We start from the raw sequence: 22,594 nt of genomic DNA on the forward strand, positions 1-22,594 counted from the left end.
TCCTGTTTATAGATTATCCAGTTTCCTTACTGCTTCTCTAGATTTCCCGTGCTTTCATACAGTGATTATTTGTTCACATTTTTTCCCCGAGACCGTGTTTCCTTTGGGTAGAGATTTGCATTAGTCTTCTTTGTACCCACAGCACATAGAATAATGCTTAACATATGGGCAGGCGTGGTGGCTTACATGCCTGTAAACACAGCACTTCGGGAGTCTGAGGTGGGTGGATCACTCAAGACCAGGAGTTTGAGAGCAGTCTGGCCAATATGGTGAAACCCATCTCTACTAAAAATACAAAAATCAGCTGGGCATGGTGGTGCATGCCTGTAATCCCAGCTACTCAGGAGGCTGAGGCAGGACAATCGCTTGAACCCAGGAGGCAGAGCCGAGATTGTGCCACTGCACTCCAGCCTGGACAACAGAGCATGACTCTGTCCCAAAAACAAAAAACAAACAAACAAAAAAATACATACTCTGAAATAACTCAATGATATAATAATATTAACCATTTTACCTTCCAATTGTAGCAGGGTTTACAGCAGTAATGATAAAGAGTGATCCTGTCTGCAACACAGGTGATCTGATGACAATTACTCTAATACATGGGGGCCAAATTTTGTCTTCATCTGCCAAGGAAAGAAGTGAGTAAACATTAACTTAACTGCTATGAAAAAGAATTCCATAGGGATAACTAGGAGGTATCCATAAAATAAAAATATGTTGGTCAAAAAAATCTTAATTCTGACGAAAACAAACTTCTTAAATTCTGCTGTATAATACATAGCAATTGGTAAGGCTTAACACTGTTAAGGTGATCAACAGAAAGGTTGCTGCGTATTTAGAATCTGTCACAGTTAACAAATAATCAACTCTTTATTTTTTAAGGTTTTGGAATGGGAAAATATCCCAAATATTTTTATATTATTTTAAGTTACAAAAATTAAGTCCACTTAAAAAAAAAAAAAAAAAAAGGTTGGGCACAATGGTTCATGCCTATAATCCCAACACTTTGGGAGGCTGAGGTGGGTGGATCACGAGGTCAGAAAATCGAGACCATCATGGCCAACATGGTGAAACACCATCTCTACTAAAAATACAAAAATTAGCTGGGCATGGTGCTGTGCACCTGCAGTCCCAGCTACTCAGGAGGCTGAGGGTGGAGAATCGTCTGAACCTGGGAGGCAGAGGTTGCAGTGAGGCAAGATCACACCAATACACTCCAGCCTGGGCAACAGACCAAGACTTCATCTCAAAAAAAATAAATAAATAAATCAAGAGAAATGCCACTGAGAACCAAAGAACAAAATAAGCTCATACACTATACAGTTGGCCCTCAGTATCTGTGACAGATTAGTTCCAAGATCCGTCCTCATATGCTAAAATCTATGGATACTCAAGTCCTTATATAAATGGTATTGTATTTGCATATACTCTATGTGCATCCTCCTGTATACTTTAAATCTCTAGATTACTTATATCTAATACAATGTAAATACTATATAAATAGATACACTGTATTGTTTAGAGGATAACAAGAAAAAAGTTTGTACATGTTCAGTACAGATGTAACTTTCCATTTTTTTTCCCTGAATATTTTTGACCTGAGGTTGCTCAAATCCACTAATGAAGAACCCATGGATACAGACAGCCAACTGTAATATGAAATCCTGTGCTGTAAAAGTATGTCTTTATATATTCAAGTAAAAAAAATTAGACTTACCATAATATCCACGTCAGATTCATAATGTATACTTTTTAAAGACAACTTGTTTTTCAAAGCTTATTTTATAAAAGTAGACTACAAGTATCTAACAAACTAAAACAGCCTTAATCCATATTTTAGGATTAGAATGTAGGTAACTTGGTTTTGTGTTCTATTGACTAGGCCATTCAATACAATGAAACTTTCTGAAGGTCCAAGTATTAGTCATTTATTCACATCCTACTCTCTAAGAATAACCAAGTGGCTGCCCAAATAATTTTCAATAACATTAAAATAATGTTTACTTTTTGGCAGATAATACTATGACTCACTAACATTTTTAATGATTTTACTCTTTTATAGTTACCAGACTGGGCTATTTATGTACATAATGATTATTAACTCACCTTCATCCTCACTATCTTCTGCAGTTACATTGCCTTCACTGGTAATGTCTTCGTCATAACTATCCTCGGTCTGAGAATCCGTAATTTCACCTTCCTCTGGTTCACTATCAGTCTCCATGATTTTCTCATCTTTAAATGATGTTGAATTGGAGATGTTTTCATGAAGAGGAGACTCTACAGTATTTCCACTCGCTGGAACAGTGAATTTTGGGGGACTATTTTTGTGATGAATGCCTATTTTGGCCTTCTTTTTCATATGTGAAAAATTTTCTTCCTCGTTGCAGCTTATATGTTCAACACTGAAGGCTTTTTGATCCTCTGAATTCAAATCCTGAAGAAGGGTAGGTAGATAGTGGGAACAGGGAAGAATACTCTTAAACATCACTATCTTATTAAATTAAGTTTCAATAAAGTCGTGAAGATATATGTTAGTAAAATAACAATGGTTACAATCTGTACCCTCCTCTTCTTCTCACATTTCCTTTCTTGGTTAATGATATTTCCATCTTCTTATCATTCAAATTAAAAATCCTATATATTTTATCTCTGAGAGCCCCTTAACCACATGTAAAATTAGTTATTACAAGTACTATACATTTTTCTCAAAATATATCCCAAATCTGTCCCTCTATCTATTCTCAGTGTCTTAACATTCCTAGTTCAAGCCCTCATCACATATTGCCTGGACTGTGGGATATCGGAGACTAATGATGTACAATAAAAATGTAACACAAGACACATTTGTACTTTTATATTTTCTAGTAGCCACATTTAAAAAGTGAAATTATTGAGACAGTTTACATTTATTTTTTGTACTAAGTCTGCAAAATCCAGAGTGTATTTTACACTTAACAGCACATTTGAGTTTGGACTAGCAACACTTCAAGTGCTCGACAGCCACGTGTAGCTGGTGGCCTTGCTGGACAGCGCAGGCCTGAAGAATACCTATTCTAAATTTTCTTTTTAAACTTGTAACCAATTAGCAAGTCAACACAAATAAGACACAGAATTAGCTTTACTTACACCATGAATTTAAAGATCTAAATGTACTCAATATGTAGCAAAATTTAATTTGGCTTGGTAACACAAAAGTTTAAAGTACAGTATCTTATTCCAAAATTTTAACAACTATCTATTTTATGAATAATCTACTGTACATTTATAGCTGATATGCCTTATAAACAAATCTATTTTTTAATTAACAAAAATTTTGTATTTTTATCATGTACAACATGATGTTTTGAAATATGTACACAATGTAGAGTGGTTACATTGAGGTAATTAACATGTACATTATCGCAAATACTTATTTTTCGGTGTTAAGAAACTTAAAATTTGCTCTCAGCAGTTTTCAAGAATATAATACATTGTTTTTAACTATAGCCACCATGTTATACAATGGACAAATCTATTATTTTAATCTTAGAAAGAGCGAAGAGTTATTTTCTGTTTTTTTTCCCTTGTTTTCTAACACACTCTCACTTCTCCCTCTACCTTAGAGCAACATGAAGCGAATTCATATGCTCTCCTAATATATTTTATTTTATAAACTATGACAGCATCTCACACATCTATTTTTAATAACAACATTAAGTTCAGCTTGGAGACTGTCTAAACATTCACAGTTTGATAAATTCTATATGCTTCTAGCAATACAAATTCACCAGGGACAAGAACAAGGGAAGGGAGATGAAAAACCATGAGGAGGTTTTTTACATTATAAAATTATAGCAAAAAATTTCTCTTAAAAAAGCAGTTTCTAATCTTGTATATTTATTACTTACTGAACAACATATGCAGGGAAAGCTATTTGCCAGTACAAAATGTTAGATATCCATTAAATGAAAAGAAAGTAGGGCTTATTTACAGGCACTGAGGCACATATGTATATTTCAAATTATTTACTCCTATTTCCTCTACCGTCTTCCTTCACATAACCTCCACCTACAAAAAGTGAAACTCAAAAATATCTTTAAAAATAAAGAAAGGGCCGGGCACGGTGGCTCACGCCTGTAATCCTAGCACTTTGGGAGGCCGAGGCGGGTGGATCATGAGGTCAAGAGATCGAGACCATCCTGATCAACATGGTGAAACCCCGTCTCCACTAAAAATACAAAAAATTAGCTGGGCATGGTGGCGCGTGCCTGTAATCCCAGCCACTCAGGAGGCTGAGGCAGGAGAATTGCCCGAACCCAGGAGGTAGAGGTTGCAGTGAGCCGAGGTCGCGCCATTGCACTCCAGCCTGGTTAACAAGAGTGAAACTCCGTCTCAAAAAAAAATAATAAAATTAAATAAAATAATAAAAATAAAAATAAAGAAAACAGATAAAGATACTCTCATGGCCTCACAGGTACCTTTTAGAATCCTCAGGAAATTCTCAAAATTCCAACAGGATTTTTCTTAAAGTTCTTGTCTTGGAATTCACATATTTTCAAAGGATGGCAAAGATGAGTAGTTATGGGAGTGAGGCGGGACCAAAATATCACAGAATGCTTTCCACCCTATTCTCTAGTTTTTCAGTAAAGGCCACATATACTCTTTTTCTATTGTTCGGGATCCCTATATGCTCTTTTTCTATTGTTAGGGAGAGGTGCTTTCACAACCTAGCCTTTCTTTTTTTTTTTTTTTTTTTTTTGAGATGGAGTCTCACTCTGTCACCCAGGCTGGAGTGCAGTAGCACGATTTCGGCTCACTATAACCTCTACCTCCCAGGTTCAAGCCATTCTCCTGCCTCAGCCTCCCAAGTAGCTGGGATTATAGGCACCTGCCACCACACCTGGCTAATTCTTGTGTTTTTAGTAGAGATGGGGTTTCACCATGTTGGCCAGGCTGGTCTTGAACCCCTGAACTCAGGACACCCGCCCACCTCAGCGACCCAAAGTGTTGAGATTGCAGGCGTCAGCCACCGCACCCGGCCCACAACCTAGCCTTTCAAACAGTTAAACCACTAGTAACAAGCACAAGCCATTAAAACAGAGATCTTAAAAGCAAACAGAAAACTCACTTTTAGTATTTTAGTCATATACTCTTCTATTCCTAAGTATTGTCAACAAAAAACAGAAAACAGAAACAAATCAAATAAAGAAAAAAAAAAAAAAAAGAATCCTAATTCCTTATGTGAACTTTAGAATTTAGTATCAAGTAATTTTTCTTTGGTTAAGAAAAGAAAAACTGGCTGGCACAGTGGCTCACGTCTATAGTCCCAGCACTTTGGGAGGCCAAAATAGGCAGATCACTTGAGCCCAGGAGGTCAAGGATGCAGTGAGCCATGCATGACGGCACCACTGCACTCAACCTCCGTGACAGAGCAAGACCCTGTCTCAAAATAGGACAGGACAGGCCAGAAAAGACAGACGGGATGGGATGGGACAGAAAACAATGAGATAAAATTTCAAGAGTAAGCTATCAAATAGTTACCACAGTTGATAAAATGTCAACACAACAAACAAGCCTCCTTTCTTACCTATAAACCACCAACCTTATCTGTTTAGAGAGTAGAAATAAGAATTCTGATAACTTTTTATATTTTCCTTCTTTTAACATTGTACGATAAGCATTTTGGGGGTTCCCCTTAGTCTTTATAAGTACCATCTGAAAGCCTACATAATACTTTTTTCAATTAAATATAACTCTCACTTTCTTAACCATTATCTTGCAGGCCATTTAAACTCTTAATCCTAATAAATTAAGTTATGTCAATCCATAGTCGCCGGCAATGGACTTTTTGAAAATGTTTTCCTAATAGGTAAAAAATTGCTCCACATGACTAAAAAAGTTGAACCTGTATCTATGTCTACCTATAAACTGTTTTTCTTTTATTATGAATTGTGCACTGACATCAACTTATCAACTGAGGGACTGAATTCTTCTTCCAAACTATACAACATGAGATATTTTATCTGCCCTAAATCTACCTCCTTCGAATTTCAAGAAATGCTTTCTACTTCTAGTGATAGTTTATGACAAAGTCCATGTTTGCTCCATCTAAACTTTCCTTGGTTCTTATCTTAAAGGGTATGTTTGAAATACAGTTATTAAATGACTGTCAGTTTCATAAAAACTTTTGGCTTAATTATCAGATTATCACCAATGCATAAACTTTTAAAATTACAAAGACATTACCTTTTCCTCATTTGTTGCAGAAGAATCTTGATCCTTTCTTTTCTTCTTCAATTTTTTATCTTTACTTTGTTTTGTGGTAGAAGTCTGATAAGGTTGCAAATCTACTCGAGAATGAAACTGATAGCGACCACTTTCCACATCACAATAGTAATAAATTCCAGTGGAAGGATCATAATAGAGCTGATTTTCCTTTCAAAGTCAAGAAAAAATATAAATTCTATTCATGTACAAGAAAATAAACTTAACAAAAACACCAAATATATTCAAATGTAGTAAATATTTCTTTGAACTACAGTATTTTCAGAAGGCAATGAATTAAAGATAAGAGAATAAAAAATGCTTTAATCTTCCAAAATACGTTACTATTCAATAGCTGACCTACTTTTTCTAGTGTGAGAAACAAGTAAATCTAAATATTAAATTGAATCATACGAAATTGTCAATACTTGACCATTTTTAACTTATAAGAAAGAGCAATTTCTACGATTCCACTTAATATGCTAACAAAAATTGATACTACTTTTGAAGGCATGAAAACTAAGGCATGCATAAGAAAAAGCTGGCCACATAAGAGCAATTCTAGACACTTTATTCTTAACGACTGCACAATAATGATGTGGCAGTATAAATCCCTAAACCCTCCTATGTTATAAAACAAAGATTTGTGACGTTCATTACTTAAAATCAGCGAAGAAAATTCTGAAAATAATGTTCATACATACCAAAAGATAACATTCTATATAATAAAATCAATAAACAATTGTCCTCACTAATTAGTTCTATAGTAAGACAGACTTGCAAGGAACCATGCAAAAATGAACTTTGCAAACTATAGATTTGAAAACCAGAAAGATAAAATTAGGTAATCATTTGTATTTATGATACACTGGCCAGTACTCTATAACTAAGATTTAAGTGAACAGTCTATATTTTATTTACATCATAAATCCATGCAGACCAGACTTGGAAAAACATCTTTTGATATGCTGAAATTGAGCAACTAAAACTTCCTAAAAAAGAGTAATTTATTTTTCTAACTATTGATACTTGTAATTTATTGTCTTTAGTCCATGCATTTCGCAGATCTCTTACAAAAATATTACAATTTCTCACCATCTTTCTCTTAACTAAGAAATTGAATGGAGGCTTTCCAATCTTTATTTCTAGTAATAATGGAACTGTTATAATTCAAACGTTTTTCATCTGTTTGTCAGTCCAAAACATAGACATTTTCAAAATATAAAAACATTTTTTTACTAAAATAAAAATTAGCCCAATAAAAATGGCAACACAACGAAGGTCCTAATTTATTCAGAAATATAAACTGCAAAATATAACTAACCATTTACAAAACAACTGATGTCAAGAGAAAGATACAGAAAGGAAGGCAGAAGATTGACAAAGACTAGTATCTACTTGTAACTGTTGTTTTCCTAGAAACTAACTACTGTACTTCCTTTGAATAAATGATTAAACATTAATTTTCTGGTTATTAATTAGCATTGTCAATTAGCATTCCCCATGAAAGAAAACCCTCTCTTCACAAATGACTTACAGTTTACTATATGCAGACTGACAAACTAATGAAATCTCTTATGTTAATTGAGATATTTAGTATTATCCTGATGTTCTCTAGATAAGTTAACAATAATTCCTGTAACTGGAATGATGAACAAAAAATCCACTTTTGTGTACCACATTCTATAGTTCCTCAGAAAACCAGATTACATTACTAGATTCTTAAGGTTGAGATATGTGAGTGAGTTCTATCACTGTCAACAAATCCTGAATGAAATCCAATTAAGTATTAGACTTCAACAGCCATAACACTATTGTAAATCAAGAATTTTATTTTCTGGTTCTATCCTCATCAGTGATCCGTTATATTTTAGATCCCATATTAAATCCCTGGGTCTCACTGTTAACAGACTGATTTTTGTTTATTTGTTTGTTTGAGACAGGATCTCACTCTGTCACCTAGGCTGGAGGGCAGTGGTGCAATCATGGCTCACTGCAGCCTCCATCTTCCCAGCTCAAGAGATGCTCCCACATGAGCATCCTGAGTAGCTGGAACTACGGGATGAGCCACTACTCACCCTGTAGTCTGATTTTTTTTTATTTTTTTGAGACGGAGTTTCACTCTTGTTACCCAGGCTGGAGTGCAATGGCGCGATCTCGGCTCACCGCAACCTCCGCCTCCTGGGTTCAGGCAATTCTCCTGCCTCAGCCTCCTGAGTAGCTGGGATTACAGGCACACGCCACCATGCCCAGCTAATGTTTTGTATTTTTAGTAGAGACAGGGTTTCACCATGTTGACCAGGATGGTCTCGATATCTTGACCTCGTGATCCACCTGCCTCGGCCTCCCAAAGTGCTGGGATTACAGGCTTGAGCCACCGCGCCCGGCCCTAAATTTTTTATAGAAACAGTTTCACTATGTTGCCCGGGCTGGTCTTGTACTCTTGACTCAAGCAATCCTCTTGCCTCAGCCTCCTAAAGGGCTGGGATTACAAGGAGTGAGCCACCATGCCTAGTTAACAGGCTGATTTTTTAAAAAGGAAATGCTTAAAAGGCACAGAATATAAAACACTGGCTATAATAAACATGCTACTAAAAATTCGAGAAAGAAGTCTACTTATGTGGCCTAAAATGAATTCATAAAGTATTTGAAATAATTTTTTAAATTCTCACCCCAAGCCTAAAATTAATAATCTTACTTTGCTATTAATTCTATGAAAAAAAAAAGTTGAGGTTCTAAAATATTTTACAATGTAGTTAATTGTCTGCTTTTACTTAAAAAGACCTAATATTTTTATATGTTATTTTTATACATAAAGACTTCTCCAAAACATTATCTATAATAATCACAATAAACAACCTTATTTTTAAAACTTAGAAGTGTGGCATCATAAGCTATTTTAGAATTCTCTGTCAAATAGTTTTGAATCAAACATAATTTTTTTTTCTTCTTGAGACAGAGTTTCACTCTTGTTGCCCAGGCTAGGGCGCAATGGCGCGATCTCAGCTCATCGCAACCTCCGCCTCTCAGGTTCAAGACATTCTCCTGCCTCAGCCTCCCAAGTAGCTGGGATTATAGGATTATAAGCATGTACCACCACACCCAGCTAATTCTGTATTTTTAGTAGAGATGGGTTTCTCCATGTTGGTCTCGAACTCCTGACCTCAGGTGATCCACTCACCTTGGCTGCCCAAAGTACTGGGATTACCGTCATGGGCCACTGTGCCTAGCCACACATAATTTTTAAATGCAGCTTTTTGTTCTCTTACTTCAACTTAGGGTTTAATATTTGATATCAGGCACTAAGAATGTATCATACAATATTAAAAGGTCTGAGATGAAGTTCGAGACCAGCCTGGCCAACAATGGAGAAACCCTGCCTCTACTAAAAATAAGAAAAATTAGCTGGCTGTTGTGGTGCACACCTGTAATCCCAGCTACTCAGGATGCTGAGACATAAGAATCACTTGAACCTGGGGAGTGGAAGTTGCAGTGAGCTGAGATTGCACCACTGAACTCCAGCCTGGGTGACAGAAGGAGACTCTGTCTCAATTTAAAAAAAAAGTCTGAGATACTTACAGAATCATAATAGAAACCAGTGCTGTGGTCAAAATACAGTCCAGTATTTTCATCATAACTAAATCCAGTCTGTGATACAGCTTCTTCTGCTGCAGCTCTCAAACTTTCAGCTAATGATGAGCCTTCTAAGGACGCATCTTCTGTTGCTAATGCAGATGCTGGCTCCTGTAAAAGATACAGTCGTGCCAAGTAAGACAAAAGCTTCTGTACAACAATTAAAAGGCTGGCTGAACTAAAGACCTGAGATTGTATTTAGGAAATTATTTCAATTTCTACAATGAAAAAGGATGGCTATCAATTACGATTTGAAACACTTTTTTACAATAGTTACTAGTGTGTCAGTAAATTCAACTCTGACACAGTTTTGAAGGCACTAAAAATAAGTGACAATTATTTGAGAACAAATGTATGATACCACAGGGAAGCCATCCACAAAATATAGACCCTGAAATATTGGCTAAGACAAAGATCTAGGTTCTTCAATAATTATATGTTCAATGGGAAAAAAATTTCAAAAAGATAAATGGAGAAAAATGTAGATTAAATGAGATATATCAAACACAACGGGGATCCTGATTCAAACAAACTATAAAAACAAATTTATAGAACTTTCAGGGGAATTTGAACAGTGGCAGGGTATTTGACATAATGGGACATTAAAATTTTTTTAGGTTTAAATGTGGTATTGTTGTCCACAGTTCTTTGGTTGAGTCAAAATATCTGGACAAATTTTGTTTTAGTTCATGTGTATCACAAAATTTTGGACTACAATGTAGCAGGAAAACCACTACACATATGAACAAGTTCAAATTTTTGTTTTTGAAAAACTAATATTCTTTGCATAATTACACATAATAATGTTTATAACCCTTGCATATGCTGTGATAAATTAAAGAAGTCTATCTTTCCACATAATAACAATATAGAAGGACAAGTTCTTGGACATCAACAGTTTCATGTTTAGCATTTCATTACCTGTGAATTTGAGGCAAAATGGTCCTCTTGTCTACATTTAACATTTTCCGTTCCATCAGTACCAGAGTAAGCATCATTTTCTATTTGTAACTGGTCTTTGGAATTCAAAGTAGACGTTTTGATATCTTGATCTTGTTGATCTAACAGTTCAGTCACTTTATTTGGAAGACTAACATCATTGTAGTATGTCTGATAATAATAATCTGTAGCAAAAAAATTAAGTGAAATCATATCATATTAGAATGTATATAAAAAGGACTTAATTCCAAAACACTGGCATTTAAACACAAAAAGCACATACTTCAAATAAATGATTTTTATAACTGTACAAATTTTAAAAGATTAAAACAGATGGTTCAGGTTAAGTGCAGAAGTGTATATTTTTTATTCTAATGTCTCCTTCAGGACCCTAGCTGTCAGGTTAAAAAGAGAAAAAAAAGGTTAAGTTGGTTTACATTTTTTACAACAAGAGTAAAATAAAAATATGTAGATGGCTTATGTTCTATTAAAAAAAACTTAACTCTCAACTTCTAACCAGATAACTTAATACTGTTGCTTATCAATTGATAATGAAATAAAAACACAAGGAATTAGGGGTTGATTTTTTTTTTTTTTTGGTCAAATTTCTCTATTGATGCAGACTTTTTAAAACATATCATACAGATAAATAAGGTTAGCACTACTGCAATGTTTAGCAATTTAGCCAAATTATGTCCTGAATGAAGCGAGGCAAAACTTAATAGGTAAGATGACTTCTTCTTGTGATGCATATATATTAAAACTCAGTATCTCAGCTATTCTGCCTTATAACATAAGGCTACTAGTGAGGCCACGGTGGTGGGCTCACCATTCCCACAAGGGTCTAAGAGATTAATACTATACACAATTCTAATCAGAACTCATCAGCAAGAAAACAAATGCCTCTGGTCACAAGGAAGGCCAGCCTATGGAAGTAGACGGCTAACTGCATGCCAAAAATTACTCAGTGAGTGTGCCACTGAAAACATAATAGCAACATTACAGAAATCACAGGAATGACAATACATTTCTACTTTTTCCGCCAGAAGAACAAATTGATTATCTGAAAATACCATATCATATGGAGAGAAGTCAATGGTATTAACAATTCTCATTTACCTTGATCTTAGTTTATTTTAAATTTAAAGAAAACTCCACATTAGCATGATTTGAATGTAACAGTATTAGCATATCCTCACTATAAGCTGAATACCTGAGATTGACCAAGGAGCATGGTTCTCTGTTTGTACTTCTACATCAGATTTTTTATTATCTTCATTTCTCCCACAATGGAGTATTTTACTGAGTTCTTCCACCTGAAAGAAAACAAGGCTTTAGGAAAAAGAAATCATGTAACCATCTAATAATATACATACCAGTCTCTTGCTGTTATGTTTTTCTTGATAAAAGTTTTAGAGAAATGTCAAGAGCAGCAAGCTTCCCTTTCAAAAAAGCTAAAATTATTTTACCTTTTACATTTAAAAGACATTTTTGCCGGGTGCAGTGGCTCACACCTATAATCCTAGCACTCTGGGAGACCGAGGTGGGTGGATCACCTGAGCCACCGTGCCCAGCCAAAAATTAGAAAATTTTAAAATGACAAAATCATCATCCCTACCGAATTATCTAATATCATTCTGTATCTTCCACTTGGAATTAACTATCCACTTGAATATGTTAATGCCACCTACAAGCTTTAATACATTTTTTCATTAAACAGTAGTCCTATAATTAACTGCAGCAGAAGAGAGCAGGGAAGGTGACTCTCCAACAGGGGCATCTGTCCTATGTGTACTTCACACACACACTGAAATACCCTTAAAATGATGCTACTACATAGGACAGAGAGAAATAGAGTGTGGAAATGCCCAAAAGCAGATAACACATTGCCTCAGTGAATGTACCTCAGTCTGGGAGGACCTCATTATGAGACAATGTCTCCTACACACATGAAACCAACTAAAAAACAAGCTTTTAAATATTGATTTAATGATAAAGCTAAAGCAGAGAAAGGTGCTAAAACTGATTATATACAAATTATCCAAGCACTTCATGAGTTACTCAATCTGTTGCTACTACTAGGGCAAGAACTACATTGAGAAAAGCAAGACACAGAGCATGAAAAATTTCAGGCACTCCTCTGATTCATACAAGTACAGAGTCCATACCTGGGGATTAGTGCCCCATTAAATTCCTTGCCCTAGGAGCCTGACTGCCTTGCCCTTATCCTGGCTCTGGCTACTATCCCTATTAGCATGAATTAGACTACTTAGTATCTAGCACATGCTTTGCACTATACTTGATGTTTTGGGTAACATCTCATTAATTCACACAACCACCTGAAATATTAGTTGTCCTAATCCTAATTTTACATATAAAGTATCTGACAAGTAATTTGCACAAGGCTATTTTTGGACCTTCTACAAAGTCTATACATATTATGGTTCTCTAGTAGTTCATCAATAATTCTCAAGCAAAACTTTTTAACTGCTCCAGATAACCCATATTCAGTAATTTGGGGTGACAGTTAATCAAATCCACCCCTCCCCAACCAAGGGAGGCTGACTAGGAGAGTTAAGGAGTTATTACTATCCAAGGTAGAGTTGAGACTTTGTGATTAAATTTTTAATATTGGACTAAAATGGAAGCACGTGGAGGACAGTGCAGGCAGCCACCTTCTGTTCGCTTCTGCTGCAGTTAGTCGTAGAACTACTATTTTTTAAAGTGCATTAAAGCTTGTAAGTGGAATTAACATATTTAATAAATACAGGTGGAGAACACTGAATGATATTAGATAATATGAATGGGAATTAATAGCATTTAAATTTTCTAATTCTTTAGGGAGAATTGCTGATTTCTTAAAATATTAGCATAAAAACTTTTTTGTAAGAAATAAAGGATCCTGTTCACAAAGTATCATTACTTAGTCTGATTTATCAAATTAACAGTAACATACAAAATGCTGGCTCTCTGAAGATTAGCAAAAAATGTTTTCTTTTAGAATCTCTAACACAAGAAGTACTTTAACAATTTAGAATTATAAAAGAGTTTTGAAACGGCTGTCATTAAAAAAAAAAAAAAAGCCTGTCATATTTTGCTCCTCTCCCCATATTTCTTACCATATCTGTATTCTCCTAGCACAACTGTACACACCGTTAGGTGTTCAAATTGACTAAAAAAAATAAAGTTTCCTATATCATAATGTCAAGAACTCTATGTAAAGGCCATACAAAGTCATTGCAACCCAGCAGTTATTTTCATAGCTCATTTGGTAACAAAACGTTAAAAAGTTTGATGACGTTTTAGTGCTCAGCCTATATATTGGTTTTAGTAAGCGTATCAATAAATTATAAACAACTAGACAACAGTTAAATTGAAACTAGTAACTGGAAATAACCGGGAGAGGGTGCAACGGCCCAACAGATCAAGGTGGAAAAAAATATATATTATGCTCCTGGTTTTTTTGTTTTTAATGTGACAGTTTAAGTATTACTATTTGTCCCTACTATTTAGTCTGAAAACGAAATAAGCTGCTTAACGTCTCCAACAAAGGCAGTTATGTATCTTCCCTACTTCCACAAGAAAACCCAAGACGATAAACGCTCAGAGCACAGCGTTCAAAAGTTTGTAAAATTGTTTTCTCATGTTTCATTTTATTTCACCTTCACAACTGTGAGCTATCATTCTCATCTGATGGGGAACGGAGGCTCAGTATAAGTTTACACATCCGGGAAATGGCAGAGATGCCATTCTGACTCAAGGTCAACATTTTAATAAACTCAAATGTGATCTAGAATAAATGCACCTACTGCCAATGGGATTTGGGTCAAGTGAGAACGAAGACAATGTAGCCATAGTACTGAAGTTCAATTCACGCCAGCCGCGGGACATTGATTCAATCAAGTAACCTGAACTCAGGTTTGCTCCTAACGTACCTGGAATTGTAACTATGCTAAGCTTTTACTTCTAATTATTTCAAGCACTCTATTGTAGTTCTGAGTCCCTGCCAGGGACCCCTTTGGAGACTATTAAGGGCTTCGAAGACCTCGCCTCGGGCTGGCTGGGGCGCGGGGCTGAGGCGGACCGCGCACCTGCGTGCGGAGCTCCTGGTTGTTGCTTTCTGCGTTCTGGTACAGCCGTTCTGTGTGATGCAGCAGCTTCTCGATCTCCCGCACCTGCCGCTTACAGCTCCGCAGTTCGCGTTCCAACTTCTCCACCTTCCGCCTCAGCTGGGCCAGCTCCGGCTCAGGGGAGGCGGGCGGCGACACCGAAGGCGGCGGCGGGGACTGCGCCTCCGAAGCCATGAGGTCCGGCGCGAGACGGCTAGTAGTCCCGGGGGAGCGTTCAGGCCGAAACGGCCGCTGGCAGACCCAGAAGCCAGGGGAGCGCGCGGGCAGCGAAAGGCAGCCTCACACCCGGCCGGCTGCGGTGGCCCCTGGCCATGACGCCCAGAAACTTGTTTGCAGCTGAACTGGGCTGCCGGCAACAACGGAGAGCCCCTGCTAGATGCGCACGGCCTGGAAACTGGAGAAGTTTGCTGGGAACTACCTTCTTCAGATACATAGACAGGGGGAGGAGCGTCGGATAAGCAGTCCGAAACCCCGGACTAGAAGCTCTCCAGCGGTTCCCGAACAGAGCCGGAAACAATGGCGCCGACGGTGGGCGGGGCTAAGACGGAACAGGAAACTACGGAAAGTGGGAAGGACCGGATAGTGTACCTGCGGACCTCTAGCCTGCGGAGGGGCGATCCCTCAAGGGGTGGTGAGATGGTGGCAATGTGGCCCTAGAGTGATAGGGAGGCTTGCAGCCGCTTATCTTAGACGTTTGCACTTGCCTTCAGCAAACTTTTGGCATAGTGTGCATTTCAGCAAACTATTTGCCCTTCAGCAAACTTTTGGCACAGCGTGCGTTTCTTAGCTCCTTATTTTACAGATAACAGAGTACCCCATAAATTATTTGTAGGGGACTAATAAAGGTAATAGTAAATCGGGAATGGAATGTATTGTTCTGATGCTGTACTTACTAATGTCAACCGAAAAATGAGGAGGTTGATAAATTTAGAAGAGAGCTTTATTTCTCATGAAGGGTTACAAGCCTGCAAGGTGGCCATTCTGACAGGCTTGGTAGCATAGCCTACGGTCAGAAGCTGAGAACAGACAGTTGGAGGGAAAGGCAAAGAGAACGGTTTATGGTGAGCAGGGTGGCCGAATATACATATTCAATGAGCTGTAGGAGGAGTTATGAATATTTATGAAAGGAGAAACTTGCACATGCACAATTAAGCTTCCTGCCTCTCTATGGGACCCATATTCAAAAAATGCTCGTGTTAGCATGATCCCAGAGTGAAATTTTCAGCCCTCTGACATCAAAAGGCAAAGCAGAGGACATGAAAATCTTCACTGCCAGTCCCTAGTATATTGGCCAGCACTTCTCTGTGGTTGGTAGCCTCTTATCAGGAAGGAATGCCGGTGGGTGTGAAATCAGCCCAACTGTCCTATAGAACCGATGTTTATGATTTCTTTTGAATAAACCTGGAAATTGACCCTCCCAGTCTCAAAACTTCAGAAACTTACATCTGTCTTATTTGAGTTCCTTTCCTGGGAAACCAACCATCAGTCCTCCTGTATAGTATCAAGGAACTGAAACTTACCAGATCACTGCATCTGGACAATGAGGCACCATACCTCTCACCCATCATGATTGCCTAACCAGCCACCTGCTGCCTGTTGAACGACTCCTCATCCTTAACTTTTTCTTGGACTTTAGCACAGTTTTAACACTTGTTTCTGGAAAGGTCTTGGGCATTCTCTCAGGTTAATTCCTAGACACTGTAGTTTCATTGTGAATAAAATTTTATACTGTAGTATATTAGGGAAAGAAAAGTCAAAGTGATGAACAGGTTTCTAGCTTGGACAAGGAAGGTAGGTGTTGAAAAAACATGCACTTTGAATGAAGAGACCTTCCAAACAGGCTTTGTGTGAGGAACATGGCTGTTTATTCACCTGGGTGCAGGTGGGCTAAGGCTGAAAAGGGTATTAGCAAAGGGCAGTGGGATAGGAGTTGGTTTTATAGGTTTGAGTACTTTTTGGGGGGCAGAGGTGTTGCAGAGTAAGTTTAGTTACAGTGGTGGGGTTGGGTGAGAGGTATTTACATTATCATAAGAACAGTTAAGATGGCAGGGTTGGGTGAGGGGCTTGTCCAGGGAAGCTCCGCTGGGTGATCAGGGACAATGGCGAATGCAGGCAAGGGGTGGGAGACTTCAGCCGAGGCAAGCAGGACTTCAGACTTTCAGACTCCAGGTTTGCGTATGCAGACCTGACAATAGTGACTATCGGAGAAGAGTATGTTGCATGAGGAGGAAGGGATGCTTTAGTTTTGATTTTGTTGATCATTTTGAGTTTGAGGTATTTGGCAAATAATGAGCACTGCAGAAGCCTATCTGAAACTTAAGAAACAGATCTGGCTGTAGAACTAGTACTGTATAAAGCAAACTTAAATGGCTCCAAGGGCTAGGGAGATAAAGCAAATAAATGGACAGGGCAGCTACTACTCAGCTCCTGAGAACTGTGGAGACATGTAGGAATGTGGACCCCGTGTTGCAGAGCTTCTGATTTTTCAAAAAATATCAGGATTTGTATGTGAAATCTCTTTGTTTTAAAATAATGGTTCAAATTAGGAAAGTAATATCTGTAACTTCAGTGTCATACGATTTATTTTGTTTTGTTTTTTGGATCAAGTGATTCTCCCACCTCAGGCTCCTGAGTGGCTGGGATTACAGGTATCCATCACCAAACCCAATTTTTTTGTATTTTTAGTATAGACGGGGTTTCACCATGTTGGTCAGGCTGGTCTTGAACTCTTGACCTCAGGTAATCCACCTGCCTTGGCCTCCCAAACTGCTGGCAGTTCCTACTAGAGCTAGGATTAAAGGCATGAGCCACCATGTGTGGCCGTCATATGATTTAATATAAGGAATTGGCTTGTGTGATTACAGAGTCTGAGAAGTCCCACAATCTGTTGTCTGCAAGCTGGATATCCAGGAAAGCCAATGTTGTCATTTGAAGGCATGAGAGCTGGGGAGCAAACAGTATAGATTCCAGTCCAAGTCTGAAGGTTTGAGAACTAGGAGTGCCAAGGGCAGGAGAAGATCAATGTTCTAGCTCAAGCAGTCAGGCAGAGCAAGAATTCAACTTTACTCTGACTTTTTCCTCTATTCAGGCCTTCAGTGGGTTGGATAATTCCCATCCACATCGGGGAGGGCCATCTGCTTTACTCAGTTTGTCAATTCAAATGCTAACCTCTGCTGGAAACAACCTTCCACACACACCACAAATAATATTCAAAAAGATAAATGAGCATCTTGTGTCCCAATCAAGCTGACACAAAATTAACCATCACACTTTGGAAATTACATTCATGGCCCTAATTCTTTATCTGTCTTGTTTCCTCATCCTTCGACGTGTGATTTTGTGGTTTTCCTCACTAGAAGGGAAGAATCTCCCCTTCACTTTTGACCTGGTTTGGGCATGTGATTTGCTTTGGCCAGTAGAATGAGGTGATATGCCAGAAGAGTGGACCTGGTCTAAGCCTAAGTCCCAAGGCCTTAGTGATTCTGTTTGCCCTCTGGAATTCCTGCCATTGCCATGAGAAGAACATACCCAGGCATGTATGCTGGTCTCAGGAGAAAGATGGATAATACATGGAGCAGACCTTTCTTCGCTTAGATGCTCCAGCTAAGCCCAGCCTAGAGCAGAGACTTCAGAAAACCCTCAGACACGTTAGCAATCCTGGTGGCGGTGATCAGCCAGACCACACATCACCCCTAGGCTTGTGAGAAATAATGAAGGAGGGTTGTTTAAAGCCACTACGGTTTTGGGTGTTTTGTATGCAATAGCTAACTGATACTCAATCTGATCTAGAGCCATTCCAGGAGCCTATGAATTTAATCAAGCTGGAGTTCAAATACCTGAGATATTACTATATTCCACAATAGAGGAATATTGTCAATTCAATAAAAGCTGATTTATATCTAATTTATTTATTTATTTATTTTTGAGACGGAGTTTCGCTCTCGTTACCCAGGCTGGAGTACAATGGCGCGATCTCGGCTCACTGCAGCTTCCGCCTCCTGGGTTCAGGCAATTCTTCTGCCTCAGCCTCCTGAGTAGCTGGGATTACAGGTACGCGCCATCATGCCCAGCTAATTTTTGTATTTTTTTTAGTAGAGACAGGGTTTCACCATGTTGACCAGGATGGTCGCGATCTCTTGACCTCGTGATCCACCCGCCTCGGCCTCCCAAAGTGCTGGGATTACAGGCTTGAGCCACCGAGCCCGGCCTGATTTTTTGTATTTTTAGTAGAAACGGGGTTTCACCATGTTGATCAGGATGGTCTCGATCTCTTGACCTTGTGATCCACCCGCCTCGGCCTCCCAAAGTGCTGGGATTACAGGCGTGAGCCACCGCGCCCGGCCTCTAATTTCTTTTAGAGTGTCATCAATTCTATATTTAATTAATATCCACCTCTCATAATTTATATTGGATACAGTGAGTAGCCAATTCTTCCTTACCTGATTCAACTTTTTGATGCCACATGGGAATATCTGGGGAGCCACAGCATTTCAATAGTTCTGATTTATTGCCCCATATTACTTTTGGTCAATTGACCATTACGTGTTTCCTCCTCTGGAGGCCCAAGAAAAGAATGGGTGGCTATAACATTAAAACACTGGAGTAATAGTAAAGGAAGCCAAAGGAAGCTAGGTAAGCCCCTCTTCTCCACCCCCAGCTGAAATTCTTACATTTTGTACCTTTTTTTTATGGTAGTATAATGAGTAAAAACATTGCTGTATTATGAATCTTCCCAAGTTCTCCTCCCTTCTACTCTCCCCCAATAATAAGAATTCAAACTCTCAAAGGACAGTCAGTCCCACTGGACCAATTCTAAGTCTTTAGAATGAAAATCAATGGTTCCTACTAGAGCAGTACTTAAGCTATTTATGGTAGGATCTTTTAAAAAATTATAGTTCATTATGAATTAATGCTTTTGTAAGATACAACAAACTGCATGAGTATTTGGGAGAGGAGAGGTGAAATGTTACCCTTTTAATAGTTCTCAAGAAATGCCAAGTAAGTTTGGATTTTTAATTTTAGAAAGTTTTTTTAACTATTGAACTGTGCTTCTTTTTAATGCAACTGGCCCATTCCAAAAGGAATTTTTTTAGTGTTAAAATTGGATACAAAATACAAAAATCAGCAATCATTGTTCAATTCTTTTGAGGGTGTTCATTGCTTGCTGGTGCCTTTCAGGCATCCTACAGCATAAGCAGGAAGGTGCCTGCCTCCTTTAGAAATCACTCAAGCTAGCCCTTGATCAACTATGTCTAATTGCCTGCTGGTGGGAGCATAGCTCATACCTTTGTCCTCAGCCTGAACCTGAACATGAACCTGAGCCTGTAAATAACTTTTATTCAAAATATTAAATTTATTCATTTTCTCACTGTCTCCAAGGTTCCTGAGGGTTAAGCCCTTTCTGGATGCAACTTTAAAAAGTGTTTTTGTGGCAGGCACTGCTAGTTGTCAACCCAATAGCCATGTTTTCCTCTTTCTGACAAGAGAACCTGAATTTTGTTCTGCTTAGCAATAACCCAGCTAAAGTCTACATTTCTCTCTCTTCTTTGCAGCTAGGTGATCATGTGTCAGAGTTTTGGCCAATGAGGTATAAGTAGAAGACTACAGGCAAGGCTTCTGAAAAAACTATAGTTTTCTGATGTATTAGTCCATTTTCACATTGCTGATAAAGACGTACCCAAGACTGGGCAATTTACAACAGAAAGAGGTTAAATTGGACTTACAGTTTCACATGGCTGGGGAAGCCTCACAATCATGGCAGAAAGGAAGGAGGAGCAAGTCATGTCTTACATGAATGGCAGCAGGCAAAAGAGAGAAACTGTGCAGGGAAACTCCCATTTTTAAAACCATCAGAGTCAATCTTCTCCCATTGAGTCCTTCCCACAACACGTGGGAATTATGGGAGCTGGAAGATGAGATTTAAGTGGGGACACAGAGCCAAACCAAATCACCTGTCTAAAAAAGATAGATAGGATCGCCCTTCTCTTTCTTCTTTTCCCTATCTGAAAGATGGACATTATGCTCCAGGTGGAGAAGCCACATTGTGATTGTGAGATGAACACCACACCCTAACGAAAGCAAACCAGAAAGATGGGAGGATCCTGGGATGTTAATGTCACTGTGAACCATCTGTCTCTGAACTTCCTCTTGATTAAATCACCATAGTAGCGTTTCTGTTTCATTCAGCCTAATGTAATGCCTAAATGACATAGTCTTTTTTAATGTAGTTTATCTACTTTGTTAAACGTACATAACTTAGGAATTTTTACTAACCTAACTTTTAGGTGAAGCATTTACTGTACTGTCCTCTAGGAACACTTTAAGTGAATTCCAACTCAAGGAATAATTGTATGATAAAATAACAGTAAGTTTAAGAACCTCTGGCTTCCTGGTGCTAGTTCCATTAGCATTGGAAGATTTGAGAATATGCAGCATTCTTCTTGTCCATCTTTTGTTCTTCCTCTGTGTGAATGACCTAGGAAACCTTCCAGTTCAGAAATATATCAGTTGGTTCAGAGTGAAAGTTTTATGTCCTCCAACATTTTCCCCAAAAGTCAAGTGCAGTCATACACCAAATAACATTTTGGTTGATGATGGACCATGTATATGACGGTGGTCATAAGACTATAATGGAGCTGAAAAATTCCTATTGCCTAGTGATGTTGTAACCTCTGTAACATTATAGCACAATGCATGACCTTTTCTATGTTTACAAAGTATTCAGTACAGTCACATGATATACAGGCTTATAGCTTAGAAGCAACAGACTAGACCATGGAGCCTACCTGTGTAGTAGTAATCAACACCATCTAGGTCTGTGTAAGTACGTTCTATAATGTTCACACAATGACAAAATCACCTAAAATTAATGAATGTCTCAGTATCCTTATTGTAAAGCCACACAAGGCAGTTGTATTAATTGACAAGTCTCCAGCAGTTAATACCTTAAAACTTACCAGAAATTTGGCAAAGAAATATTTGTGAGGCTGGGCCCTGTGGCTCACGCCTGTAATCCCAGTGCTTTGGGAGGCTCAGGCAGGCTGATCACCTGAGACTCCGTCTCTACTAAAAATACAAAATTAGCTGGAGTGGTGGCGCCTGCCTGCAATTCTAGCTACTCAGGAGGCTGAGGCAGGAGAATCACTTGAACCCGGGAGGCAGAGGTTGTGGTGAGCCCACATCATGCCATTGCACTCCAGCCTGGGCGATAAGAGCAAAACTTCATCTTAAAAAAAAAAAGTTCAGGTGCAGTGGCTCACGCCTGTTATCCTAGCACTTTGGGAGGCCAAGGTGGGCAAATCACGAGGGCAGGATATCAAGATCATCCTGGCCAACATGGTGAAAACCTGTCTCTACTAAAAATACAAAAATTAGCTGAGCATGGCGGCACAGGCCTGTAATCCCAGCTACTTGGGAGGCTGAGGCAGGAGATTGCTTGAACCTGGGAGGTGGAGGTTGCAGTGAGCCGAGATTGCGCCACTGCACTCCAGCCTGGCAAAAAAGCAAGACTCCACCTCAAAAAATAAAGAAAATAAACTAATGTTTATTTTCCATTAACCTTTTTTCCATGTGCTTAAGAGCCCATGCAAGAACAGTTTAAGACCATTCAGTGGTTGCTCCTACCCATTCAGTGGCCTGAGCAG

General features: G+C 38.4%; 1 protein-coding gene across 1 annotated transcript in view; it reads right to left on the reverse strand.

Annotated features, from left to right (window-relative positions):
* Positions 1 to 15,482, reverse strand: part of AGGF1 (angiogenic factor with G-patch and FHA domains 1) — a 33,641-nt gene extending 18,159 nt beyond the window's left edge. The window contains exons 1-7 of the mRNA XM_032277825.1: positions 14,913 to 15,482; positions 12,035 to 12,137; positions 10,804 to 11,006; positions 9,829 to 9,993; positions 6,232 to 6,420; positions 2,110 to 2,440; positions 515 to 626 (exon numbers count right to left, since the gene is read on the reverse strand). Of these exons, the coding sequence (XP_032133716.1) occupies positions 515 to 626; positions 2,110 to 2,440; positions 6,232 to 6,420; positions 9,829 to 9,993; positions 10,804 to 11,006; positions 12,035 to 12,137; positions 14,913 to 15,125 (1,316 nt within the window). The 5' untranslated portion in view covers positions 15,126 to 15,482. The remainder of the gene's footprint in view (positions 1 to 514; positions 627 to 2,109; positions 2,441 to 6,231; positions 6,421 to 9,828; positions 9,994 to 10,803; positions 11,007 to 12,034; positions 12,138 to 14,912) is intronic.
* Between the last annotated feature and the right edge of the window lie 7,112 nt (positions 15,483 to 22,594).

Source organism: Sapajus apella, unplaced genomic scaffold (genome assembly GCF_009761245.1).
Source record: "Sapajus apella isolate SASKATOON/1434 unplaced genomic scaffold, GSC_monkey_1.0 scaffold1, whole genome shotgun sequence".
NCBI lineage: Eukaryota > Metazoa > Chordata > Mammalia > Primates > Cebidae > Sapajus > Sapajus apella.